The sequence below is a fragment of the Pogoniulus pusillus genome, chromosome 29 (assembly GCF_015220805.1).
Source record: "Pogoniulus pusillus isolate bPogPus1 chromosome 29, bPogPus1.pri, whole genome shotgun sequence".
Classification (NCBI taxonomy): Eukaryota; Metazoa; Chordata; class Aves; order Piciformes; family Lybiidae; genus Pogoniulus; species Pogoniulus pusillus.
In genome coordinates, this window is record NC_087292.1 from 18281114 (window position 1) to 18303786 (window position 22673).

The 22673-nt window shown below is 50.3% G+C and overlaps 1 protein-coding gene across 7 annotated transcripts in view; it reads right to left on the reverse strand.

The window, feature by feature from the left end:
* EYA2 (EYA transcriptional coactivator and phosphatase 2) overlaps positions 1-22673 on the reverse strand; it is an 81012-nt gene that overhangs the window by 46912 nt on the left and 11427 nt on the right. For 5 of the 7 annotated variants that reach the window (XM_064167887.1, XM_064167883.1, XM_064167885.1 and 2 more), the window contains exon 2: positions 1913-2015. The exons of the other annotated variants lie outside the window; for them this stretch is intronic. In XM_064167887.1, the coding sequence (XP_064023957.1) occupies positions 1913-1926 (14 nt within the window). In that variant the 5' untranslated portion in view covers positions 1927-2015. The remainder of the gene's footprint in view (positions 1-1912; positions 2016-22673) is intronic. 7 annotated transcript variants of the gene reach the window in all.

Genomic DNA, 22673 nt, shown 5'->3' on the forward strand with positions numbered 1-22673 from the left:
CATTTTCTGGCTTAAGTCATGCACAGTAAATCAGTAATAAAATTTGCTGGATGTGAGCTTTTATTAAAACCAGCAATGGCAGCATCCAGCACGTTGGGCTGACAGACATCTGGAAGAGCTTTTGGCTTCTAATTAAGAAGAACTTTGTGTGAATTTGGTGCTCAGCTTTTCCAGCAGAATCCCCTACTCAAACCCCAGTATTCTGCCCTGAGAATTGGCCCACAAAATCTGGGCCAATAATAGAAACTTCTCTGATGTTTAGGAAGGAAAAAAGAAGCCTTTCCCAGTTCTTCTGGATGCAGAAATGCCAAGTGGAAGATTTTAAGCTTTCAAAGTTTTGATCAAGAAGCTTGAGTGACCTACAGGCCACACTGTCTTTAACAATGATAGTTTGAAGGCAGTGATCCCAGCCCCCATCTCAGAGCTCTCAAATGTGTGCTGAAGATCCAGCTGCTGAGTTTGCCCAGTAGTGGTCCCATCTCTCTGCATCAGGCATCGCCGCTATGCCGAAGTGGGACCCAGGGTGCAGATCGGGCCACGGAGGTGCTCTGGACACTGGTGGTGATGAGGACTCAATGGACAACATTTTGAAAGGATGAAGCAGGAAACCATCATGGTGTTCTGGGGAGATGCAACCACACCACAGCTCTGCTCAGCACAGCTGAAAGGTCAGAAGACACCGGCAAGAGATGAAGGAAGGCCAGAAGACACCAGCAAGCTTCTAAAGCTTGGACCTCAGCTGCTCAGGCATAATTTAAAGCATCTCTCAGTCCACTCTAACTTGTTTTTAACATCCCCCCCCACAACACATTAAGGGTATCACCCCAGGACTGTGGGCATTCCCACCCTTGCTGTAGAGGCAGTGGACTTGCTCCTGGGAGTCTGTGTAGCTCACTTGGCTGTGCTCCATTTCTGGGGTGAGAAGATTGTATCCTGGCTTCAATACTTGCAAGCACCTCAAGTGGAGCAAACCTTGCAGCAAATGATACACCTGGGTAGTGAGGAGCACCAAGGTGAACAACGCCAAAGTGAGGGAGAGATTTCAGAGGGAGTGTGCTCAAAGAAGAGCAGAGCACTTGCCCTGTAATGATGGCAGTCTCAGGGTGGGTATGGGGGAGGGAGGAAAGCTGGCATGGTTGGGGAAAAAATAGAGAGAAAGCTCTGCCACCACCATCAGTGGAGGAACTGATGGGTTAGGAGCCCCACGGGATGAAGCAGGTGAGAAAGGAAAGACAGCACTCTTGCCCTTGGGGAAAAAAGCTGCCAGATTCAACAGTGGGAAAGAGAAAATACTTTAAGGGAGTAAGAAACTGCAAAGAAAGTTCATCTGTGAAGGGAGAGGCAAATCCAGAAATGTCTCTCCCTGCAACAGCTCCATGGGATGATCTTCTCAAGAATTTTTACTCCTCTCTGGCTGGAGGCCAAAGACAAGCTTAAAGCATCAGATCTTCCTAAACACAGGCAGATGCCAACACAGAGCCCTAGGCAGGAGTGGTACAAGCCAAGTCCTCTGCTTTTAGCTCTGCTGGGAAGGGGAGGAGTGGAGGCAGAGATTGCAGTCTAATTGCAAGAGTAACATTTTTGTCTTGCTTCCATGACTTTCTCTGGTTTTAATTACTTGATCAACTTCTTTTACCTTTATCCCCCTCAGAAAATGGTGCAGATTAAGCAGAAGCCTGCAAATTCATGCCTGCAGTGCTACTCTCCCTGACAAAGCAGTGACTTCCCACTGTGCTCAGAAGTAAAGCACTAAACCAGAGCTGCAGGAGCGTGAGGATGGCCCTTCCCAGTCTGATTCAGAGCAAAGGAAGAAAGAATCCCCCAGTCCTGAGCTGTTTGCCTTTCCTTCATCCCTAGCAGAGGTGAGCTTGGTTGGAATCTTGCTCCACACGGGTGAAATTTTCCAGAGCACCTGCTCCAAATCATTCATTTTTGCTGGGAATTCTACTGGTTCAACTCCTTGGGAAGCATGGAAGCTTAGCCAGGACCAACTGGCTCCCCATTTCACTCTGCTCCTGCACAAAAAATGGAAAGGGAAAATGCTGTCATCTTGCAGCCCTCTTCCAGGTGGTATAATAATGGAGAATCTCCCATCCTGAGGATTTTGGCTACCTCTACCCACACATTTCAAAAGCAGAGGGAAGTCCTTTCATTTCCTTTGTCAGAGCATTCCTTCTCACACTGCCAGGACGTTTTCTCTCCATCTATAATAGTTCCTTTGTTCCTTCCCTTTCGAGCACTTCGAAGCACTTCAGCAGGTGAAACCCACAATGCTGTTTTCTCCTTTGTAATGAATCTTAGCTCATCCCCAAGTACATCTGATAGGTGCATGCAGGAAAGGCCTGAACAGGCAGAAAGTTAAACCTGAGCTGGCATAAATGCTCATGTACAAGACTGACAGCACAGGCACGATGACAAGATATCCTTTCAAGGTGACCTGCAGGGCAGCGTGCCTCAGGCTGTTCATATTCCTGAGAGCTGCCTTTGGCTGATGTAATCAGACAGGAAAAGCAGCAATGCTGGTCTGGATTTATCATTGCCCAGACACAAAAGTCAGAGCTTGTGGCACAGCATCTGGTAGTGGGGGGGACATCTGCATTACTCTCTAGCACAGAATAAAGCTAAGGATTAAGCCAAAAGGAACAAAAAGTTATGTGATGAGTGGGACAAAGCACATCAGACTTAAACCAGAAATGAAACTGAGGTGGGAGCGAGGCTGCTCCAGATGACACAGATAGCTAAGCCCTCCCGGGACTGCTGATCAGCCTGAGTCACTTAGAAGAGATGAGAGAAAATAAACAGGTGAGACAAAGAAGGAGCTGGAGGGTGCACTGGGTAGAGCCAAGCCCACAGCGAGAGAAGCCTGCAATGCACCTGAAGCAGGATGCCAGCCATGGTCAGAAAGAGCCGAGGAGAAAGCCCTGTGAGCAGGACTCGTGTGGCTCAGAGAGAGCTGGGCAGAGTGAGCAGGGACACGAAGCCTTCCCTGGCCCGAGGACAGCAGTCTTGAGCTGTGCCCACTTCACACCCCTCAGCACTCCCCTTGCCCACACTGGCACCCAGCAGCTTCTCTCGGTCTGCGCCTGCAGAAACATTCACCCTCTGGTGAGCCCGGCGCCGGAGCCCTGCACCTCCAGCAGAGTAAAGCAGACACACACGGAGCGCTTCAGCTGGAACAAAAACCACCCAACGAACCCAGGGCGACCGTTCCGGGACCTGAAGGAAGAGCACAAGCACCCGAGCAAGCCCTGGATCGCAGCTCCTTAATTGCATCGTTGAGCAGAAAGCTTCCCCGAAGGCAACCAGCCCCTGCGCGGTGTCAGTGCTGTGTGCGCCCGGAAGGGTTCGACTCACACAGCAGCTGAAGTCGGTTTGGGTTCACATTCAGATTTTCAAACTCCTTTTGCTCTTCTAAATGTGTTAATTCTCAGCAAATTCAAGAAAAATAACTGAGAAAATACCAGCACAGCCCAGTTCTGTCACCCTTCTGAGACGCTATTGTTTAAAAGGACCCAAAGCATCCCAGCAGCTTTTTAAACCCTTCCCCACGTGGGTTTTTGGTCCTGGCTTAGCTTGCTCCGGGGCCTTTTTCGGTGCAGTTTTTTGGCGGTGGTGGCTGTGCTGGGGTTTTGGTTTAGTTTTGGTTTTTTCATTGGTTTTGTGTTTGAGGTTTCCTTTTTCTTTGGTTGGTTTGTTTTTTTGGGGGGAGGTTTATTTAGTTGTTGTTGTCTTTGGGTTTTTTGGGTGGGTTTTTGTTTGGCTGGTCGCTTTGGGGTTTATTTTTTAATCTGACAGCCTTTTTGACCAAAATTGCACTTCCACTGGAAGTTTTCTGTCCTCCTCTGACCCATAGACCAGACAGTAAAAAACAGATAAAAAATCCTATCTCCTTTTGCAGACAATTTTACATCATCACCATCATCATTGTTTTGCCTTGAAATATTTGAGTACTTGGAACTGGCAAAGACAAGTGCCTGCCTCGTTTCCCTGGGGGTCCTGAGGCTTGCCCCGCAGGCTCCAGCACCTGCTGCCGCCTGCCCTTCCGCGCCGTGCCCGGCTGGGCTGCTTCCAAGCAGCACTCGCTGGGACCCTGCAGCAACAGCAGGCTGCCTTCACACAAAGAAACGCTCTTGCCGCTCCTCACATGCTTCACTACTTCCTCCTCCAGGTGCTCAGTCTCCGACCCCCACACTACTGAACCAGAGCCACAGAAGCGAGAGGGGGGCGAGGCTGGGCTGGGAGCCCCCCCGCGCTTCCTGCAATTAACTCAGGAAGAGATTGAAGTGAGATAGAGCAGGGGAAGCATCAGAGCTTTCTGCCCCAGCGCTCCCAGGTAAAGGGGGCTGGGTGCACATGAAATAAACAGGGAGAGCCGCCTGCACTGTTTGTTGTGAAAGCACAGCCTGAAAGGGGCTCCAGAGCTTGAAAGGGGCTAATGATGGGGTCCAGGCCACAGACTTTCAACCTGGCAGCCCAGGAAAATGCCTTCCAGAATTGCTTTGAGCTACTGGGGTTTAGTTCCACACCAGCATTTCCCTCCGAATAAATCTCAACGAGAAAGACGATTTTTCTCAGCATGCCTCGGGGGCTTTGTCTGTCGAACCTGCTTGCAAAAGTTATTTCCCAAAGAACAAAGCGCTCAGCACCCTGCGGTGGACAGGCAGCACACGGGACTGAGCTGGTCAAGGCAAACAAGCTTGGAATGCAGTCATCTGGCAAACCAACCTGTGTCTATGTGCACACACACACAGATCACCTCTCTGAGCTTCCCCGTTTCTCTTTGGCATTCACGAGCCTCTCACTTCCATGCCATGTCTTTCTGTCCAGACCCATCAGACACACCAGGGCTGTGTGCAACTGCAGGAAAACATCTGCAGAATCATGGCCCAGAACACAAAACGACTGCCCCTGAAGATGGAGAGCCACTTACTTGTTGCACCTCAGGCACCTCTTCCCACTCTGCTTTTAGCCCTTCTCTTCAGAACCACAAGGGCTAAAATCTCACTAAAATGCAAGTCACATAAATATGATCTAATATGAACGAGGGATGGACAACTGCTGATGAGATACTCCTGCTGAAATCACCTGGGCTTCCTTACAGAGCTGCTGCAGCCCCCAGCTGAACGCAAACATGAGTAAGGGGGCACAGATAATCCTCTCACCACACCCCCCTCGTTTTGAGCTGCGTGTCTCACTCCGGAGCTTTCACTCTGTTTCAGTTAAGAGCTGAACAATAGCAGCAACCTCGTTTTTCCTTCTGCTACTCAACAGTCGAGGGAAGGAAGAGAGGAGCTAGAGAGTTTCCTAAGACCAAGAGAAACAAGGCTGGTGCCACGCAGTGGATGCTGGCCATGAAATGGAAGCATCCTCCAGGAAGCACAGAGCCAGGAGGCTGTAGCCTGCCTGGGGAGCTGGCTCTGCTCACGGATGGATGTCTCATCTTGTTGTGGATGCAGACCTGCATGGTAACCCATAAACACTGGCACCAGACAGAGCCTGAAGTGCTGATTCAGAGGCAACTGTGTGCAGCAAAGGGTGGTGCCCACCCAGAACGGCTCTCACACAGGACACAGCAAGGATGCTGCAGGCTGTCTCAGCGTCTTGCACCCACCGAGGGCTAAGACACTGCAGGGCTGGCAGCTGCCCCTACAAAGAGCAACGTGGTGCAGTACCAAGGTGCATGCTGTGACCAGAGTGAGTCTGGCACCATCCAGGGGGAGCTATGGGTAGCTGCTGAAGGGTAAACTGAGAACTGCATTTTGAGTTTTGCTCCCAAGCTCTGTCACTAACAGATTGGGCAAGTTTCTCAGGGCCACTTTAAGTCCTCTGTAAACCTGGGAAATGCAGCACAAACTGCCAGTTAAGCACTTTAGAGGGGCTGGAAAGTCCTCTCAAATCTTTAGGTGAAATCTGCTACAGCACTGCAGTGCCAATGTCCATGCCAACCAGCAACGACATCCTGAGCAGAGACAGCCAAGATGAGGCACAAGAGCTGTCCTTCAGGGCATGTTCTCTCACTCCTTTTGGGTCCAAGAGCTCTCCATTCCCAGACGATGAGAATCTCTTCACCCCTCTAATTTACTTCTTAACCCTGTCAGGAGTCCCGCAATGGCTCCACCAACCCGGTGAGAAAGGTGAGGCTGGCCCTTTACAACAGGCCTGTGTCAGCACCTCCATTCTCAGCCTGTAAAGGAGCAGCATTCAGGAAGCCATAATTCAAAAAGAGTTATGGGGGAAAACGCCGAAATGCAAGTTAGGAACAGGCCCCTGGACGCGAGGCAGTCCCAGCACAACCGCACGGCTGAGACGGGAGGGGCACGGCGCTTGCTGAGCCCCCAGGGCAGACACGCTCTGGCCGGGGAAGACAGCAGAGGAAGGGCTGCTGCACAGCTAGAAGGCTGAAAGCATCTGTCTTTGACTGGGACGCTCTTCTTCTGCCCTCAGCAAGAGAAGGGAACCCAGACCGCATCTGGGAATACATCAAAGATGATTATCCTGAAGGATTCAGAGGCAGTGAATGCCAAACGTTTTATCTGTTCAGCACATCATTTAAGTGAGCTACATCAGTACATCATTCTGTGATCTCTGAAGTGTCTTGGTGAGGGAAAACACAAACATCAGCCTCGTTGTCCCAAAGGCAACTGATGCCCTGCACACCAGAAGGAAATGAAGCAAAGTTGGTGGTCTTGAAATTGAAGGCACTGTTTTAGCAACCTGGGAGCCTAACAAAATCTAGCAGCACAGTGAGAATTCTGTACTGCTTAGGCTTGGTCTCACAGGCTGGAATTGACAGCAGCATCCCAACCCTGCTTCAGCTCCTCTTACTAAAAGGATTCAATGTCAAAGACTTTCTGGTAACCCACTGCTACGTGTGGCAGGGAAGAACAACTCTGACTTCACTCCTCTGGTGTTGGCTTCCCCAGTTACCTCTCTTTACCTGACAGATTTTTAGGTCAGGGTTTTTGTGAGGGAGAGGAATAGGATTTTCCTTTTCATTTTGGTTTTCTCTTGCTGTGTTCCTAATGAAAGTGTCACTAAATCAGAACTTGGCACACACAAGTTATTGCTGATCAAACATCCTGTGGCAGCAGTGGGACCAACCCTGCTATGTGGGCCAGGGGCAGGCTTCTGCCAGGGAGATGGAATCACCCCCAGACTCCACACTGTGTGGATGGGAAGGACTCTCCTGTCCACTTTTGATGGGACAGCACATTTAGTAGCCAAGAGGCCCGTGAGCTTTGCTAGGGAAAGCTCAAGCTTCAACCCTCCTGCTTTGCTCTCCTGTCCTCACTGTAACAGGCTGATGGTGACAAACCCGTGGGGCTTGGGAATGAAGCTGCCCCATCAGTGCTCAGGTTTCCAGGAATGGCAGATCCAAAACGTTTAGACCACTCTGATCAGCAGGGAAATTCTGGCTCAATCATCTTCAGACATGTTGAGCCAAAGTAGTTAAGCCTATTAAGATAAAGCTGCTCCCCTCCTTCCCATGCTTCTCAGCACACTGCTTCAGGAGGCAAAGCTTGCACAGCACCAACGCCACTGCTGTCAGCAGCACTGCCAGTGCAGGTGCTTATTCATTACCACCTCACCCTGATGCTGCTTGCCAAGTTCATGGCCTGAATGCACAGCAGATTTGCTCGTGAGTAATGAAATCCAACTGTACTCTGATATTCTTACCCTGTTTTGAAGTAAATCAGGTTACCCAGTCTGGATTGGGTAACCACTGTGGTTAAGTAAATGAAGTTTAACGTTCACTCAGTCACAACCCTCCCTTCCTAAACAGAGCAGAGGGTGGTCTTGGAAAAAAAGGCTATCACTCAGCTGAGCCTGGAGAATTTATCCCTCCCTCTTGCTAACTGATCTAATGAAAGCCATCTTCTCCTCCTCTTTAGACTCTTAATAAAACAACAGTCGGAATTCATTATTAATGAGAGTATTGACCTCAAAGGATTTACCTGAGGAAGGAGCAGAGGTTACAGGCAGGAAGTCAAGGCTCACAGCTCTGACACCAGCTCATTGGCCAGACACAGCACATGCCCTCTGCCCACTCCCTGTCCCAGGGCTGCTCAGGGTTTATTTACCTTTAGAGCAAGCAGTTCTACGCCAGCAGTTCTTGGTTACTGCAGCTCAGGTACCCCCAGTTCTCGGCTTGCATCTGCCCATAGGAGCACAGAAAAGGTTTGTGCAGTCATTGCTGGCAGCTATCTGCACCTCAGATGTGCATTTTCACAGCACTGAGCTCCTCCAATGCTTTTAAAAACACAGGAAGTTATTGTTTAGCTTAAAGCCTTCAGGAATCGGTGTCAAATGTGCAGGAGTTACCCTGCTGGGAAGTGCTTCTGGGTGAAGGTTGCTTACCTCAGCAGCAATAGCAGTTTGTGGTTTTTGGTTTGTTTTGCCCCTGTACCTGTAACTGAAAGGTTCAAAAGGGATTTTCTGAATCAGAAGACAGTCTGATGATGGCAGTTTATGGATAGAAATTAGGCACAGCAGGCTTCTCCCTTTAAAGAGCTACAGTACCACAACAGTGACCAAGGAACACAGCCTGATTGCTGCATATCTGGTGGACGTTAGGAGGAAAGAAGCCAACTCCCCAGAAGCAATGTCCAAGCAGTAACTGCCCTTTGATTCGCCACTTGTGTCAACCACCAGTGCAGAACAGCCAAGGGGAAAAAGTAGTTTACTCAGAGCAAATGTTCACAGGGCATCCTCCTTGATATTTCTTCCATTCATAATTTATTTCTGTGGCTCTTTAAGGTCAGGCTAAAACAACACCACAGCAATAACAAATGGGACAGCCTGGTTAGCTTTGTGGGTTCAGGTGGGCTGAGGTTTGATTTCCCCAGAGTTCTGCTGTGGCAGTAGGCTGAAGCTTTTCCTTTATGCCCAAATGAAAGCTAACCTTGCCCCAAGACCCCGAAGCTGCTAGCACCAGGTTTATTTTCAAGACAGAGAGAAGGGATTTTGAGAGGGATGACCACAGGATATCATCAACCAAGAAAGAGTTATGGACCCTGCCACCCAGTCACCGACACGCCACGAGGCAGCCGGGAAGCGAGCACAGCAGATGACAAATGCACCAACCCTGTGCCACTCACACAGGCGTCCTTGTTTTCCTTCGCAAAGTCAGATCTGATAAAGCAAAACACTTCCTGAAAGTGCCATTTGGTGATATTAAGCAGGCCTCAAATGTCTTGCCAAACTACAGAGGGACACTGACATTTGAACCGCAGGAGTTTTGTTTTCCGTCTTGTTTTTCTCTGCCGTGACCCTGGCAGCTGAATAGCTGGAATTGTTAAAATCCCTTTTCCTCCTCTCACCATGATGTAATGCAACTGTTGCATAAGACTAACAATGTTGAGCTACTGCTGCTGGAGCCAAGTTTGGCACCAAGAGAGATCAGAGCTGGCACCAAACACCACGATCTTTAAAGGGAATTTGGCAGCCACAGAGAAAAGCTTTGCCACTGCTGCCATGAGCAGCACCCAGAGCGGAGACGGCCAAGTGCTGAAAGAGGCCATGGGTCTGCGACTGAACAAAGAGCTCCATCAGCTAACCACTTGTTCTAGCACCTACTTACGGCTCAGAACTAAGGAGTTTTACAGTGGCACATCAAAACTAAGGGCAGTAATGGGGACCAAAGTGTAACATAACAGTGCCCTTCAGATTCCAGCATACCACAATGAGCTTACAAACCCTACCAGTCAGCCAGGACAGCTTTGTGCACCACTGCAAGTTCCACTACACTTATTCCAAAGAACACTTGATCCATGCAGGACCACATCTATCTCAACAGGTTCCTCTTCCCAGTACTTTTCAGTTATGCTCCCCTCTGAGACAGTTTGCTGCTGCTGAGTGATGCTGCAGCAGTGCTCTGGAGAGAGATGTGTGCTCTCCTTTAGGTGCAGGTGGAGGAGAGAAGGGCAATGCAAGTTCTCTTCACTGCACTCCTCTCTCTCAGCTTGAAGTGAGAATGTGGCCCGATTTTCTCTGCTCTGCACAAGGGTCTGATGATTTGTGATGTGGACATCTGCCTGCAGTTGGACAGATGCCACCAGGCTCTTGACAGCCAACTGAGAGCAGCATTTTTCAATTGCTACTATTGCCTCTTAAGACTCATTATCTAGCTGCAGAACTCCACACTCCATCCTGAACTCCAAATGTTAAAGATCTGTAAGCTCAACCATGGGACCACCTTCCCCAGGCAGGTAAAAGCCAGAAGCACATGCAGTGCCAGAACAGCTTTTTGCCACTCTGGTTAACACTGCAACATGCAAGAAGATGCAAAGCAGACCACAGGTTACTCCTCTGCTCCTCAGCAGCAGCCACATACTCCTGTCAACAGCACCAGCAGGCACTCCTCAGGCAGTATCCAGCATGGGACATACAAGACACAGGGGAGTTCTAGCACTGAAGTGGAACTTCCTGTTGCAACTTCCTTAGGCACAGGTGAAAAGCAAGAATGGGTTGGAAGGTGAAGCCTTTTTTTCCTCCACCCCCCAAAATCAAACAAACTGGGAAAAAAATCGTGGTCTCTTTTACTGGAGGCTGCTTACCGCTTCGACGGCAGCGACACAGCGCCCTCAAGCCCACCTTAGCTACAGAGCAGTTTCCTCCTATCATGTCACAGACCACTTACCCTGGGGATCAGCAGCTCTCAAGAAGCTGCTTCACACCACGGCGCCCCAGCGCCCCGCTCGCCCCTGCCAGCAGTGGGCTCAAGCACAGTGCCCAGGCAGGGACTGCTGCGAGCACAACAGTGCCGGGACCCGGGATCAGCAAGGGAGGTGGCTGCTTCACTTACGGCGTTGCAAGGCAGTTGAGGAAATCCTCTCGCAGGCACAGAAAATGGCCTGGAGGTCATGGAGTTCATCCAAGGAAAGAGCTCTATCATCTGCACGGACCAGGAAATGCAGCTGCAAGTCAAAGCCAACTTTAGCTCCTTGGAAATCCGAGAAGCAGCTTACGTGTGCCACTAAGGAGGTGACTGCCTCAGACCTAGAACTCAGATTTGGTCTGCAGTATTCCTAGCTTCAAGGCAAATTCCTCCTGCCTGCATGGCACTTCAAAGGCCCTCAGCCCTTCACAGCCCAGAAGTGCAGCCTGCCAGCCTGCTCCAACAGCTGATGCATTTCCTGACACTGGATTAACTTCAGCTCACCACCTCCAGCACGCTTTATCTCTGACACATTTTTTGTACAGCAGACAGAAGAATCAAAGCCATTTCCTCCCTCTGGCTACTAAAGGATGGCACAGATAGGACCAGCTCTGGAGCAGCACGCAGAGGTGCTCTGGCTGATCCCCACTGTGTGCAGCAATGAGCTACTGAAAAAAGCAAACCACAACAATCACACAACAGTGTGCAACACCTCTGAACATAGTGCTCAGCTGCCGAAGGAGGCAGAGCTCTCCTCTTCTCCCTCTTCCCAAAACAGTGGTCCTGGTAACACTAGCGAGAGAAGTTAAAAAGGACAGAGCAGAGTGTCTAATTTCAGGGCTTTTTCACCCTGAGTGCCAACAACTTACAGTGCTGCACGAGTTTCCCTGAACTGCTGAGGAAGCCACCTCCAAGTGCTTGCACCAATAAAACAGCAATTAAGAAGTGGGGGGGAGGGGGGGGAGAAATCACTTTTCAGTGGAATTGTCAGAAACGGCAAATCTGCTGCCACAGTCCAGGGGCTCAGGCTCTCATCAGGGAGACTTGGATTCAGCTCTGTGTCCACCACAGGTTTCCTCTTGCCAGAGTGTTTTACAAAGCCACCTCACACTGAACCTCCTTGCCTTTATTTCCCTTCTCTGTAGAGCAGGGATTACTGCATTTTTCCACTTCTGAGCAGGCTGAGCCCCAAACCATCAAACTGTGGTGCACTCAGGTAAGTCAGCACCAGGGTGTGAGGGAGAAAATGACACCCAAGTCATAGACAGAAAAGTGACCTTACACCCACTAAAAGTGCCACGAACCCAGCACAGTTCTGGCCTTTCCTTACTACTTCACAGCCCTTCTCCTCTGACAATGCAGACATTCCTGTTTGCTCCTGGTCCACACTGCCATCTCTCCTTCCTGCACCCCTCTCTTGCCTGGCTGAATTCTCCTTTTGATTCTCCTCTGGCTGTGTAACTCCTTCTACTCCAGCTGCTCTGTTTTGCCCTCGAGCAGTAGGAGCTGGGTATGTCCTCCCATGGTTCACACCGAGCATGACCAATCTGCTAACCCCTGGGCAGCTGCTGGCTTCACTGGCTGCTGTCACAAAGGGTGCCTTGCATGCCTGCTGCTGGGATTTCGAGTCTTTAGAAGCCCTGCAACTGAGATCATTCAGCTCAGTAGCAGTGTGACTGTGGAGCTGAGCTGCCCCAGTGAAGAAAACAGCTCTGCTGAGTGCAGCTCCTCACGAACTAGCACTGGGGCTCATGCAACCCCTTCAAGTCCTGCACCTTTCACTTCTAGCCCAGTCCCTGAAGCTTCATAGGGGGCATTACAGATGGTGCAGAGTAAATGAGTGCACGAAAGATCCCAAACTGCAAGGTTTCTCCAGAGTACAGACTGGACCAGAATCTCCCCCCAAAAAACACCTAGGAATGATGTCCTTAGTGTGCTCATGCAGGTGCCAGCAGAGTGAAACAAAGGCACTGGGAAAACAACACAGACTCAGAAGAGGGTGACAGAACAGAGGACAACGTTCTTGGGACATGTGCCTGGGATAAGTCTGAGCAGTTACACAGCAGGACTGAAAAACACAACCTCTGCCCCTTCCAGCCTGAGAAGAGACAACTTTCAGTCCCATTCTAAAGGCCAGAGTGAGTCTCTGCTAACATCACCCTCCGTGGACTTCCCTCTGTCCCAGGACTGTCCACAAGAACTCAGGTTTCTGGCTTGTCGGGGAAAAAGTTAACATCTGATGACAAAGGGCAGCCTCTTCCTCCTGCCACACACCACTCTGCCAGCCTTGGGACAAGTGCTTGGCATGGGACACGGACACACACACCTGTAGCAGCACTCCAGGCTTCGAAAGCCATCACCTGATGCTGAGAGCTGCAAGAGTTAGGAGTTTTCCCGGAGCTGAGCACACCTTTCCCACCCAGCAGCTGAGCCGGGGCTATTTTACAGAGTAGTTTATGTAGCAGATCTCCTACTCAGCTCTGTGAAACGTGCCCAGTGCTGCACAAAGCAGCAAAGAGCAGCTAAATTTGGCGCTTGCTGGCACCCACTGGCACAGCAGAACTGAGGGAACTAATCTAAGAGCTGTCTCGAAACACTCTGTGGGCTTTGCCCTTACCCGCAGCTATCTGCCTTACACCAGCACACCAATGAGGGTGGTGGTCTCTGGACTGGCCTAATATGTGGCAGTGCCTGACCCTCACTCTCTGGCCCCAGGCTGCTGAGGGCAGTTGCACTGCTCCCTAATTTTGGTTAACAAAAAAGGCAAGCCAAAGAGAACAGCCAAATAAAAGGCTCCATGCAGGTCGGTTTATCAAGCACACAGAGACAGAGCGGTTCTGTTCTGCTGCTGTAGCACTGAGTCTGCAGGCAGCACCCAGCTACTGAAGGCTGCCAACACGTCTGTTTTAAAATCACGGTACACATTGATGTTTGTTTTTTCAAGGCAGGAAGAGATAAGCTGGGAGCAGCAGAGGTACAAACACCATCCTTGGCTGGATGCAGATGTAAATCCCAGCAGGCATTCCGGAGTGCAGTGCCTGGGAAGCACTGCTAATCTGTTTCAGAATTCAAACCTGCAGCTCAGGGAATCCAAGGGAAAACCATGAGTATGCTGGATCTGTGAATAACTGAGTGTGGAAATGAAATTCCAGCGAGGCTGGCAAAGCCACCCTCCGCCACGCCCAACCTCTGCATCCATGCCAGGAAAGCTCCACGGCTTTTGACAGGGGTGCGCAGGGGAGCAGAACTCCAGCGTCAGTTCTCACTCCAAAATGGGGTCTCGTGCGGCCTCTACAAACAGTGCACCTCCTTACAGGACAGCAGCCTGATGACTGCCTCCCAGGGCTGGAGGATGGCAGAGATGTTACAGGCTTGGAAGAGAACTGAGCAAACTTCTGTGGATGCTTCCTGTGAGGCCAGAAACTAAAGATGCCAGAATCAGAAGTCATTTCTTCCCCACATTCTGCCAGCAGCATCACTCAAGCTGCTAAGAAGCTTTCCACTCTTGCTTTGTTTAAACATTTCAAAGGCTGCTATCAAGGACAGCACTGAGGTATCCTGAAAGCTGAGCTCGGCTGCTCCTCTCCACCCCCATCCCCCAGGCTGCTCTCTCTGCAGCTGATTTGGCAGGAAGACATCGCACAGCATCGCATCCAACACTGCTCCGGGAGCGTTCCTGACCATGATTAATTTGCTAATGATACAAATCTCCAAGCAGCATTTTAGTGCTGCTGCTGATTTATGAAATGCCAGAGATCATTCTCTCGCCATCAGCAGCTCTTGCAAGCCTGGTGGCTTTGCGTGGAATCTTTGGCAATCGCTGGGACCGCTCTGATCTCTGCGCTGCTCCCAGGCAGTCAGAGGCAAGGAGCTGCAGCAAGGATTTCTGTAATGACTTGCAGGTTATGTACACACAAATAATACAGAGGGACAGATTATGAATCCTTGCACACTTTCAGATGCAAAAAGGTCAGAGTCTGGTTTGGAGCAGAGACAGGCCTCACCGGGCAGACACTGCTTGATCTGCTCCCCTCCCAGGATGCAGGAGTGCAGCAGCAACTGCACAAGCAGGGAATGTGTTTGCTGTGCTCAGCTGCTCACAGTACTGCCCTCGGCACCCCAACAGCCCAAGACACACAAGTAGAGAAACCAAAAATGGTGTCAGAAGCTTCAGCAGAGCATTTTAAATCGCATTTCTTGGGCAGAAGTTCCCTAAGCCGTAGCAATGCACCTGAAACCCCAAACATGACCCCACAAACCACCCCAGTGAAGAAGCCTCGGGGTCAGAGATGCTGCCGATGCCGAAGTGCCCTGGGTTATGCCATAATAGCTTTGCTCAACAATACACCAAAGGTTTCCTGCTCCAGGTAAGCTGTGCCACCAGCTTGTGGTTCCCTTGTATTCACTCTAGCAGATGCAGACTGTCAGTTACTGTCACCAGTGTGGAATAGTCACAGACAGCTGAAAAGATCCAAGAGGTGGGCAGCCAAGAGAGCAAAGGCAGCTTGTGCTCTTCTCAGAGCCAGCCCCTGCTTAGCAAACACATTTCACACCTGGACAAGCAGGGTTCATAGGACAGTTCTGGAGCCTTACCTGAATCAAATGGGCTGCCATTAGCTACTAATTCATATAAAGGAAGGCTGCTGCAAGGTACCTGCCTAAGTGCCATTTGAGCTTGGGGTTTGGTCGCTGTGTTTCTGAAGGGTGCCACAACAAAGCATCCCTCTGGGCCCTCCCTGCATGCTTTGCTGGCACAGACACAAGTCAGCCTGGTCAGGCTTCCACGTGCAAACAAGAGGCTTTTATATTGTTGAAATACTTCCCAGCTCTGTCACTCTTCCTCTATCCATTCCTCAGGCATCTCACGTTGCTGAAATGAATCCTGTTCAACCAGGTACTGCTTAGCACTGTCACAAGCCTGGCACCTTCTCTAAGGCTCTGCAGGTGACAGGGTTGCACTGAAACCATCTCTAGCCACCAGTGAGGTACTTGTTCTGAGCCTTTGAGAAGTGTAAGACCTGAGTACAAAGAGAAGTAACAGGCAGAGGACACCAGAGCTGGGAGCTCTGTAAGAAGTGCAGCCCTGCCATTCCCATCAGAACCAAAAATGATGATCCAGAACTGCACAGGAATTAGCCACTAACTCTGGTGCCTTTCCTTCTCTTTTAGCCCAGCTGACTCCTGGGTGTGCATTTCACACGAGGGCACTACCAGCTCTAAACCAGGAGCTGGACATTTGACAGCAGCAGTTTTAAACCTGCACCTTGTGTTGGCTGCATTTAATAGGCAGGAGAAAGAGAGAGCTTTAGGTGCACTTGTTTTAATGTAGTCCTGTGCCCAGACCAGCCTCAGAGCTCTGCTCCTGTCAGCTCTGCCAGCTGCTAAAGCCATTATTGCCACAGAAACCTCACAGGAGCAATAAACCCAACAAAGCAGCCTATCCTCATCTGGATGCGTACAGGCTGACTGAGAACAAGGCGTGCAGTCAGGCTGTGCCAGCTCCTCACCCTGCCAGCATCTGAGCCCAGACACCACCTGAGACAGAGGCCATGCGTCAGGTTTTTAAACTACCCAGCACCTAACTCCAGGCAGGTTCCCCCTTGGCATTCTGCTTCCAGCCTGAAGTGAATTTAACTGCAGAAGTAAGGCTCTAGGACCAGCAGTGGTGCAGTCCTGGAGGCAGAAATGTTTGAGCAAAGGTGAGGAGGTCAGACAAGGGCAAAGTCCAAAGCAATTTTAAGCGGTTCAGCTAAGTAGAGGAGGCTAATGGGAAACCATTTCAATTTATTACAGCCCTCCCTGGTGAGCAAAAGGACAACGTTTTTCCTCAGCAGCTTGATTACAAAGCAGTAAATCCCTCTGTGTATATAAAAGCTCTACGAGCAGCACAGATCAAATGTCCAAAGGAGGTCTGCACTCCATGCTGGATGCAGGAGAAGATATCAGAGTGGGAAACAGCTTTAGAGATGCACTCCTGCTCTTCTCAAAGCTTTCCCACGCGTGGTCTGCAAGGGCAGACACCCGAGTGGGATTCTGCCACTGCACTGGCAAGGAAGGAGCTCTGCAGCACACGTTCCTAGACCTGCCTTTGCCAGGAAGGCCAAGAAACGTGCTCTGGGAGATGTCATCTCTTCCACAGCCGCTGGCTCTTGCTGGTGACGAAAAGTCACGGGCAGCAGGGAGCAGAGCACAGCCAGAGGCGACTGCACCGCGGCAGCGCAAACGGCGTCGAGGCAGGGCCGGGCCAGAGCAGGACTCCCTCCAACTGCTGACAGGGCTTTTGTTCACGGCATCGATTCCCTGTCCCTCAGCAGTCGCCAGCTCCGACAAACCCTCGGGGCTCTGTACAGCCCGTAACTATTTCATCACTCTGGTCTAAGATGGGATCGAGAGGCACTTAAAGCAGCCCCGAGGTCCTCTTTTAACAAGAAACTGTTTTTCAGGCAGGAGCAGCATTTCTGGACCTAGGAAAGGAAGTTGGCCTTTGGTGAGGAGCAGCAACCAGGCCTACAGCTCTGAAAACCCTTGGGGTAAAAACCCCAGCAGCCCCCAGGAACTGCTCATGAAACAGGCTACAGAGTGCAACAGGACGTGGGGGACCTACAGAGGTCTGCAGGGCAGCGATGCTCCTTGTGAGCATTGCCTCACCTCTCCTCGGCTAAAGGACACGAAGATTCTGTTGCTGGCAGCTCCCCTGATCACTGCACACCTGCTTCATCAGACACTCACATCAACACCTCTCAGGCTGTCTTGCTGGGGGAAGGTCAGTGCTGTCTCCAGGGCACACTGCCACACGACAGCAAAGCTGCATGCCACAGCAGTGTTTAATTCTTAACCTTCATCCACTCATCATCAGCAGAGAACCTTCTGGCAGCTCAGACAGGCCAACAGCGAGTTTTGGCCAAAGCAGGTTCCAGTGTTGGTGCCCTGTGTGCCCACAGCACTTCTGTCATCTCCACTTGCTCAAAAGCTCTTTTCTGTAGTTTTGCAATCTGCCCGTCCCTGCTGCGGACCATGCAACTTCTGCTGGGTTTCATCTCATATTTGGCTCTTCTGAGCTCATGGGGAGCAAGGGGAAGGGGTGAGAATGACAGGGGATGGGACCCAAAGCTAAATAAATCAACGTTTCTTTGATCCTTTGGGATCAGGATGCTGTGAGAACACAGCAGTGATCAGAGCTGTGGAGATATTGGTAAAGGAGTTGGTTACTGGCACTGCATTTCAGCATGAACTTACACTATGGTGCTAAGTACAAAGCCTCCATTCTCTTTGTGCTGTAAGAATTAATCTCTTCCATCTGCAGGGAGCCTGTGTGATAATTCAGCTGAGATCCCCCTTGGTAGTCTGGGCAAGCACCCATCAGCTGCAGGGCTTCCAACAATACACGAGCCACAGCTCCAAGAGCAAATGATGTAACTCACATCCCTCTGAGTGACACCAAGCCTGGAGTGGGCTGCTCATTTCAGGGGTTTCATCCAAAGAGGTTGTCAAAACCCTGAAAACCAAAAGCTAAAAGGTGAGTTTCTCCCCAAACACTTCAGATGCTTAACTTTGGACAAGAGTCAACAACTAATGGACTTCGAAGGAAGTTGTGTGTTTCTAATATCTTGCATTTGCCTCAATAATAGCAGAAGGTCTGATCCTGATTATTAAAAATGAAGAAGTAATTTGAAATGTTTATGTGGATGGCAGCTTTATAAGCAGGGTAGAAATGCTCCAACTGCCTCTCCCGCCCAGCTGGAACAGTTTCCACTTTTCTTTCTTTTCTGAGCTTTCATTTATCATGAGTGCTCTGCCTTAGTCAAGCAGCTGCTGGCAGCAGGCTATGAAATTGAAGTTGAGCTGGTTAGCACTAAGAGCCAAGGTATAATGTGCTTTTGTCAGAGAGAAGCTTTCCTTGTGCAGTTGCAATCTACCTCCAGTAATCACTGCAGCCAGGCAGGCAGGGCCACCACCCCACCTGAAGGCAGGGAATGCCACTTTAAAACACAAGCTCCCAACTGTGCAAATCACAGCTGAAAACCTGGGAGTGCTCTGGCTCAGTTCAGTGAAGTCTTAAAGGAGCTAATGCAGCAACGACTCCAGAAACCCAGTAGCTAAGGATTCCTGATCCTCACCACTGCCTGCTCACATGGTGCTAGGCTGTGAGCAAGTCACTTCTAGCACGTTCAGCTGGGAATGAAATCCACTGAGGATGCCACATGCAGGCTGTGCCTGCAGGAAATCATCCTGGGCAAGTATTCTCACCATTCAATACACAAAGCAGTGCCTGACTTTCCCTCCAGCTTCTCTGGCTGTCCTGAAAAAAAACACACCCACAGTAAACTTCACATCTTGCTCTGAACCTCCTCTGGAATGTGCCTAAAATGCAGATTTCAAAAATATCTACCCAAAAGTGCCCTTGGGAACCAGGTGAAGGAGCAGAACAGGACTTGGCATATGCTGTTGGAACTCCAAGCCAGGTAGGGGTTGGAATTTTATATTAAATGCATAAATAAAAGAGGGAAGAAGAAAAAACTGCCTGAACTTAAAAGGACCAAGCTGATCCATGCACAGCAGCTAGGTTAGCTCCACCGCATGTGCCGACCCCTGTCCTGAGCTGCTGCCCAGCAGCTCAGTTAAAGGGCAGCAGCAGAACCATGTCCTGCTTCAAACCACTGGAAAAATCCAAAGACTAAAGCTGCAGCCCTGTCCTCTGCCCAGCCCAGCCACAGGCTCCTGCAGACTCCTGCAGCAAACCCAGGTTGTTTCCAGCCAGACCAACAAAGCAGGCTGCCTCCTGATTTTCTTCTGGGCCAGACCACCAAGGCTTGTAGCATGTGCCACAGCAGCAAGGCAGAGGAGGAGACAGGAACGTGCAGCCAGCCTGCAGAGGCCACTTTCTTTGAGGTCAATACAGCTCTCAAGCAGCTTCACACAGTCCTGGACCCAATACCTGCAATCTTTCACCACCACACCTGCTGCAAGGGTCCCACTGCTCACAGGGTGGCTGCAACTCTGAAGCCAAGTGAGAGCCTGCCTGGAGGACACCGCTGCTAGGCAGCAGTCACCTGCACTTCCCTATAAACACAGCACCACAAGTAAATGCTCCAATGCAGCTGAAGTTGGCACCACTTTTGTCAGTTAACTTTTAATGGTTCCTAACAGATTCATTGAGGATGGCACTGAGGGCTATGCCCACCCCACCTAACCCATAAACCACCCCTGTGCAGACTCTGAATCAGCAGTCCCCACTCAGCATCGACTTTAGCTCTGTCCTCTCTGCAGGGGAATCAAACTGCCTTGGGAGGTTACCTCATGCCTGCACCTCAGCAGTCTTTCTGGGTTGGTCCCTGAGGACAGAAGAGAACACTACCTGTGCTCCCACACTCTTGACCAGCTGGCCCTGTAGTCTTGACTTTGTGTCTCTGAGTACAACCCCCTGAACTCTATTGCTGAGCTAGTTTTCTGTCCAGCTCACAGCCCAATCATCTGTCTCCTTCTCATGCAGCTAAAAGCTGAGCCAGAAAGCTCTGCTCTGTAACTAGGGAATTAAAAAGCACTGAAGGACTGGTGGAAGATTGCTCATTGGTGCTTGGTGTCAGTGAACAGAGGCTGAGGCTGGCTGCAGGGTCCCTGTGACTGCTTTCACGCAGTAGAGGGCTTGGCAAGGTCTTTCTTCCACTCAAGTTTTTTCCTGGAGAGCTTTTCAAGAAGCAAGCACAGGGTTCTGCTCTTCTGAGGTCACACATGTTCAGGACAGCTGAGCTTACCTCTTGAATTAAAACCCACTCATCTGACTCGCCAGTATCTAGAGGCAGAATCGTGAGATCAAACCTGCCCTCAGTACGTCCACGAGAGCCGAGCCGGCAGCCATGGCCCCACAAGCACTGCCTCAAAACACAAACTCTCGGTTTCACAGCAGTCTAAGAACAGAAAGTTGGCAAGAAATTTGAATTAGAATAACCCCCACACGAATCCTGCTTGCAGCCAAACATGAAAATCGACTTTACCTTCAGCACTGGAGGCTGACATTTAGCAGAACAGATCTGAGCAGCCTGTTCCGAGCAATCTGGGAGGGATAGTTCTTTGAAACTCGTGTCAGGACAGCACAGCTTCCTTTCCAAAGCCTGATTACTGCAGGCCTTCCCAACTGAAGTGAAAAAATGCTTAAGACTGAGCACAAGCCTTGCTTGACAGCACTTAAATGAGCCTGGAAATCTTCACATTTACTGTGCTGGGAAGTACTGTGTGAGTTGCAGCCAGGATGTGAGGAGAAAGCCTGCCTAGACACAGTCAGCTTGCAGGGCAGAGTAGTCAGACTTAGGCAACTAAACCCTCTGCATGGCTTCCCTCTGCACGTCCAATTCTGCAGCTTCTAAGCACCTCACTACTGACTGCTGGGGTCATCTGAAAAACGTCTCCATAAGTCACATCCCAGCTATGTCTTCTTCAGTAACATTCAATTTGGGGACTGCAATCCCAAACACACTTCTGAAGATCCAAAGGGTGCAGCAACCATCTGAGGCAGCACAAAACAACTCACAACACAACTCAGGGCTTCATTGCCAGCGACTCTGGCCCAGCATGCGCTAACCTGTAAGAGTGGATGCCACAAAAACACAGAATTTTACATTGCAGGGGCCACAAGACAGCAGCTCCCATGCAGCTTCCTCCACTAATGGTATCTGCACTAGTGCAGCCAGCACCCACCTGAGGAAGGAGAGAGAGCATGGTGCTGGCAGTGCAAAACCTTCCCATTCAGGAGACATCTGGGCCACCAAGAGTATGTCTGCTGGTGGAGGCAGCACCTTGCTGGGCTGCTTTTCAAACCAAGCTCTGTTTGAGGTGTTGAACATGAGAACTGGCTGCAGGCAGGACAACACAAGCCTGGTTGGCTCTGTTCGCTGCGCAGTTAAGCACCACTGACTGATCAGTGACAAATGGGCAGCTTCTGTGTGCAGTGGCAGACAATACTTGGGGCAAGGCTTTGGCTTGGCAGGTTAAGCATAAAAATGGTTCCACAGAGCTCTCTCTTGGGCTGACTGCTGCTCACAAGACTTTCATAACTTGCTTCCTGGCTCTCAAGGAGAAGAAAGAAGCCCAAGAATACGTTAGCTCGCTAATGGAGCACTTGCCACCTTCATCCGTGGCAGCACCAGAACCACTTCGCTTATCTTTGGCAAGGCCTCTTTCTAGAGTAAACCTGCTCCCACTGACAACAGCATCCTTTGCCCTTCTCAAACTCTTCCCTGCACACTCCAGGATCTTCCTAGGCATTGAGCTGCCAACACCATCAGGAATGGCAACATTCTGAGCACAGATTTTCCTCTGCAAGGTAAATCAGGTAGAGGAACGATGGCACACAAGCTTCAGGTCAATGGCTTGAAGAGCTCTGAAGTACAAGACCTGAATGCAATTTTAAATGTTAAGCCCTGAACACACAACGAAGGTCAGAGTGTGGCAAGACCATCTCACCTGATGGCAAGATCATCTCACCTGTTTCTGTGCTGCTGACAGGAACATTCAGAGAACACATGCAAAAAAACTAAACCCCAGACACCTACAATGACCTGGCCTCTGAAGAGCCAGGCAGGAGGAGAAGCCTCTGCACCAGCATTTCCCACCTTCAGAGACGTCCAGAAAGTAGAAGCAACTAAAAACCAAACCCAACCAAACAAAAGAGCTCCAAAAAACCCAACAACAACAAAAACCACTCTCAAGAGAGCAGATCTAGCAAAGGTAAGATTCTGATGGAAAAATCCTGTCCCTCATTCAGGTAGTCTCTTGGAAGCAGCAGTCCATTCTGACAGCCACTGTGCCACTGCAGTTAGATTACCAAATTAAAATAATCCACCCCTTAAGCAACCTGCTGCGTGGGGAGGGGGAGAGGAGCTGAGAGGGCTCACGTGGCAGCAGCACACAGACAAACTGTTCCCACTCACCTCAGTGCTCTGACTGAATGCACTGAAACGGCAAGGAAAAAAGCAAAGTCTGCACTCCAATAACCTGCTTCTGGCAGACAGAAAATCCTCCT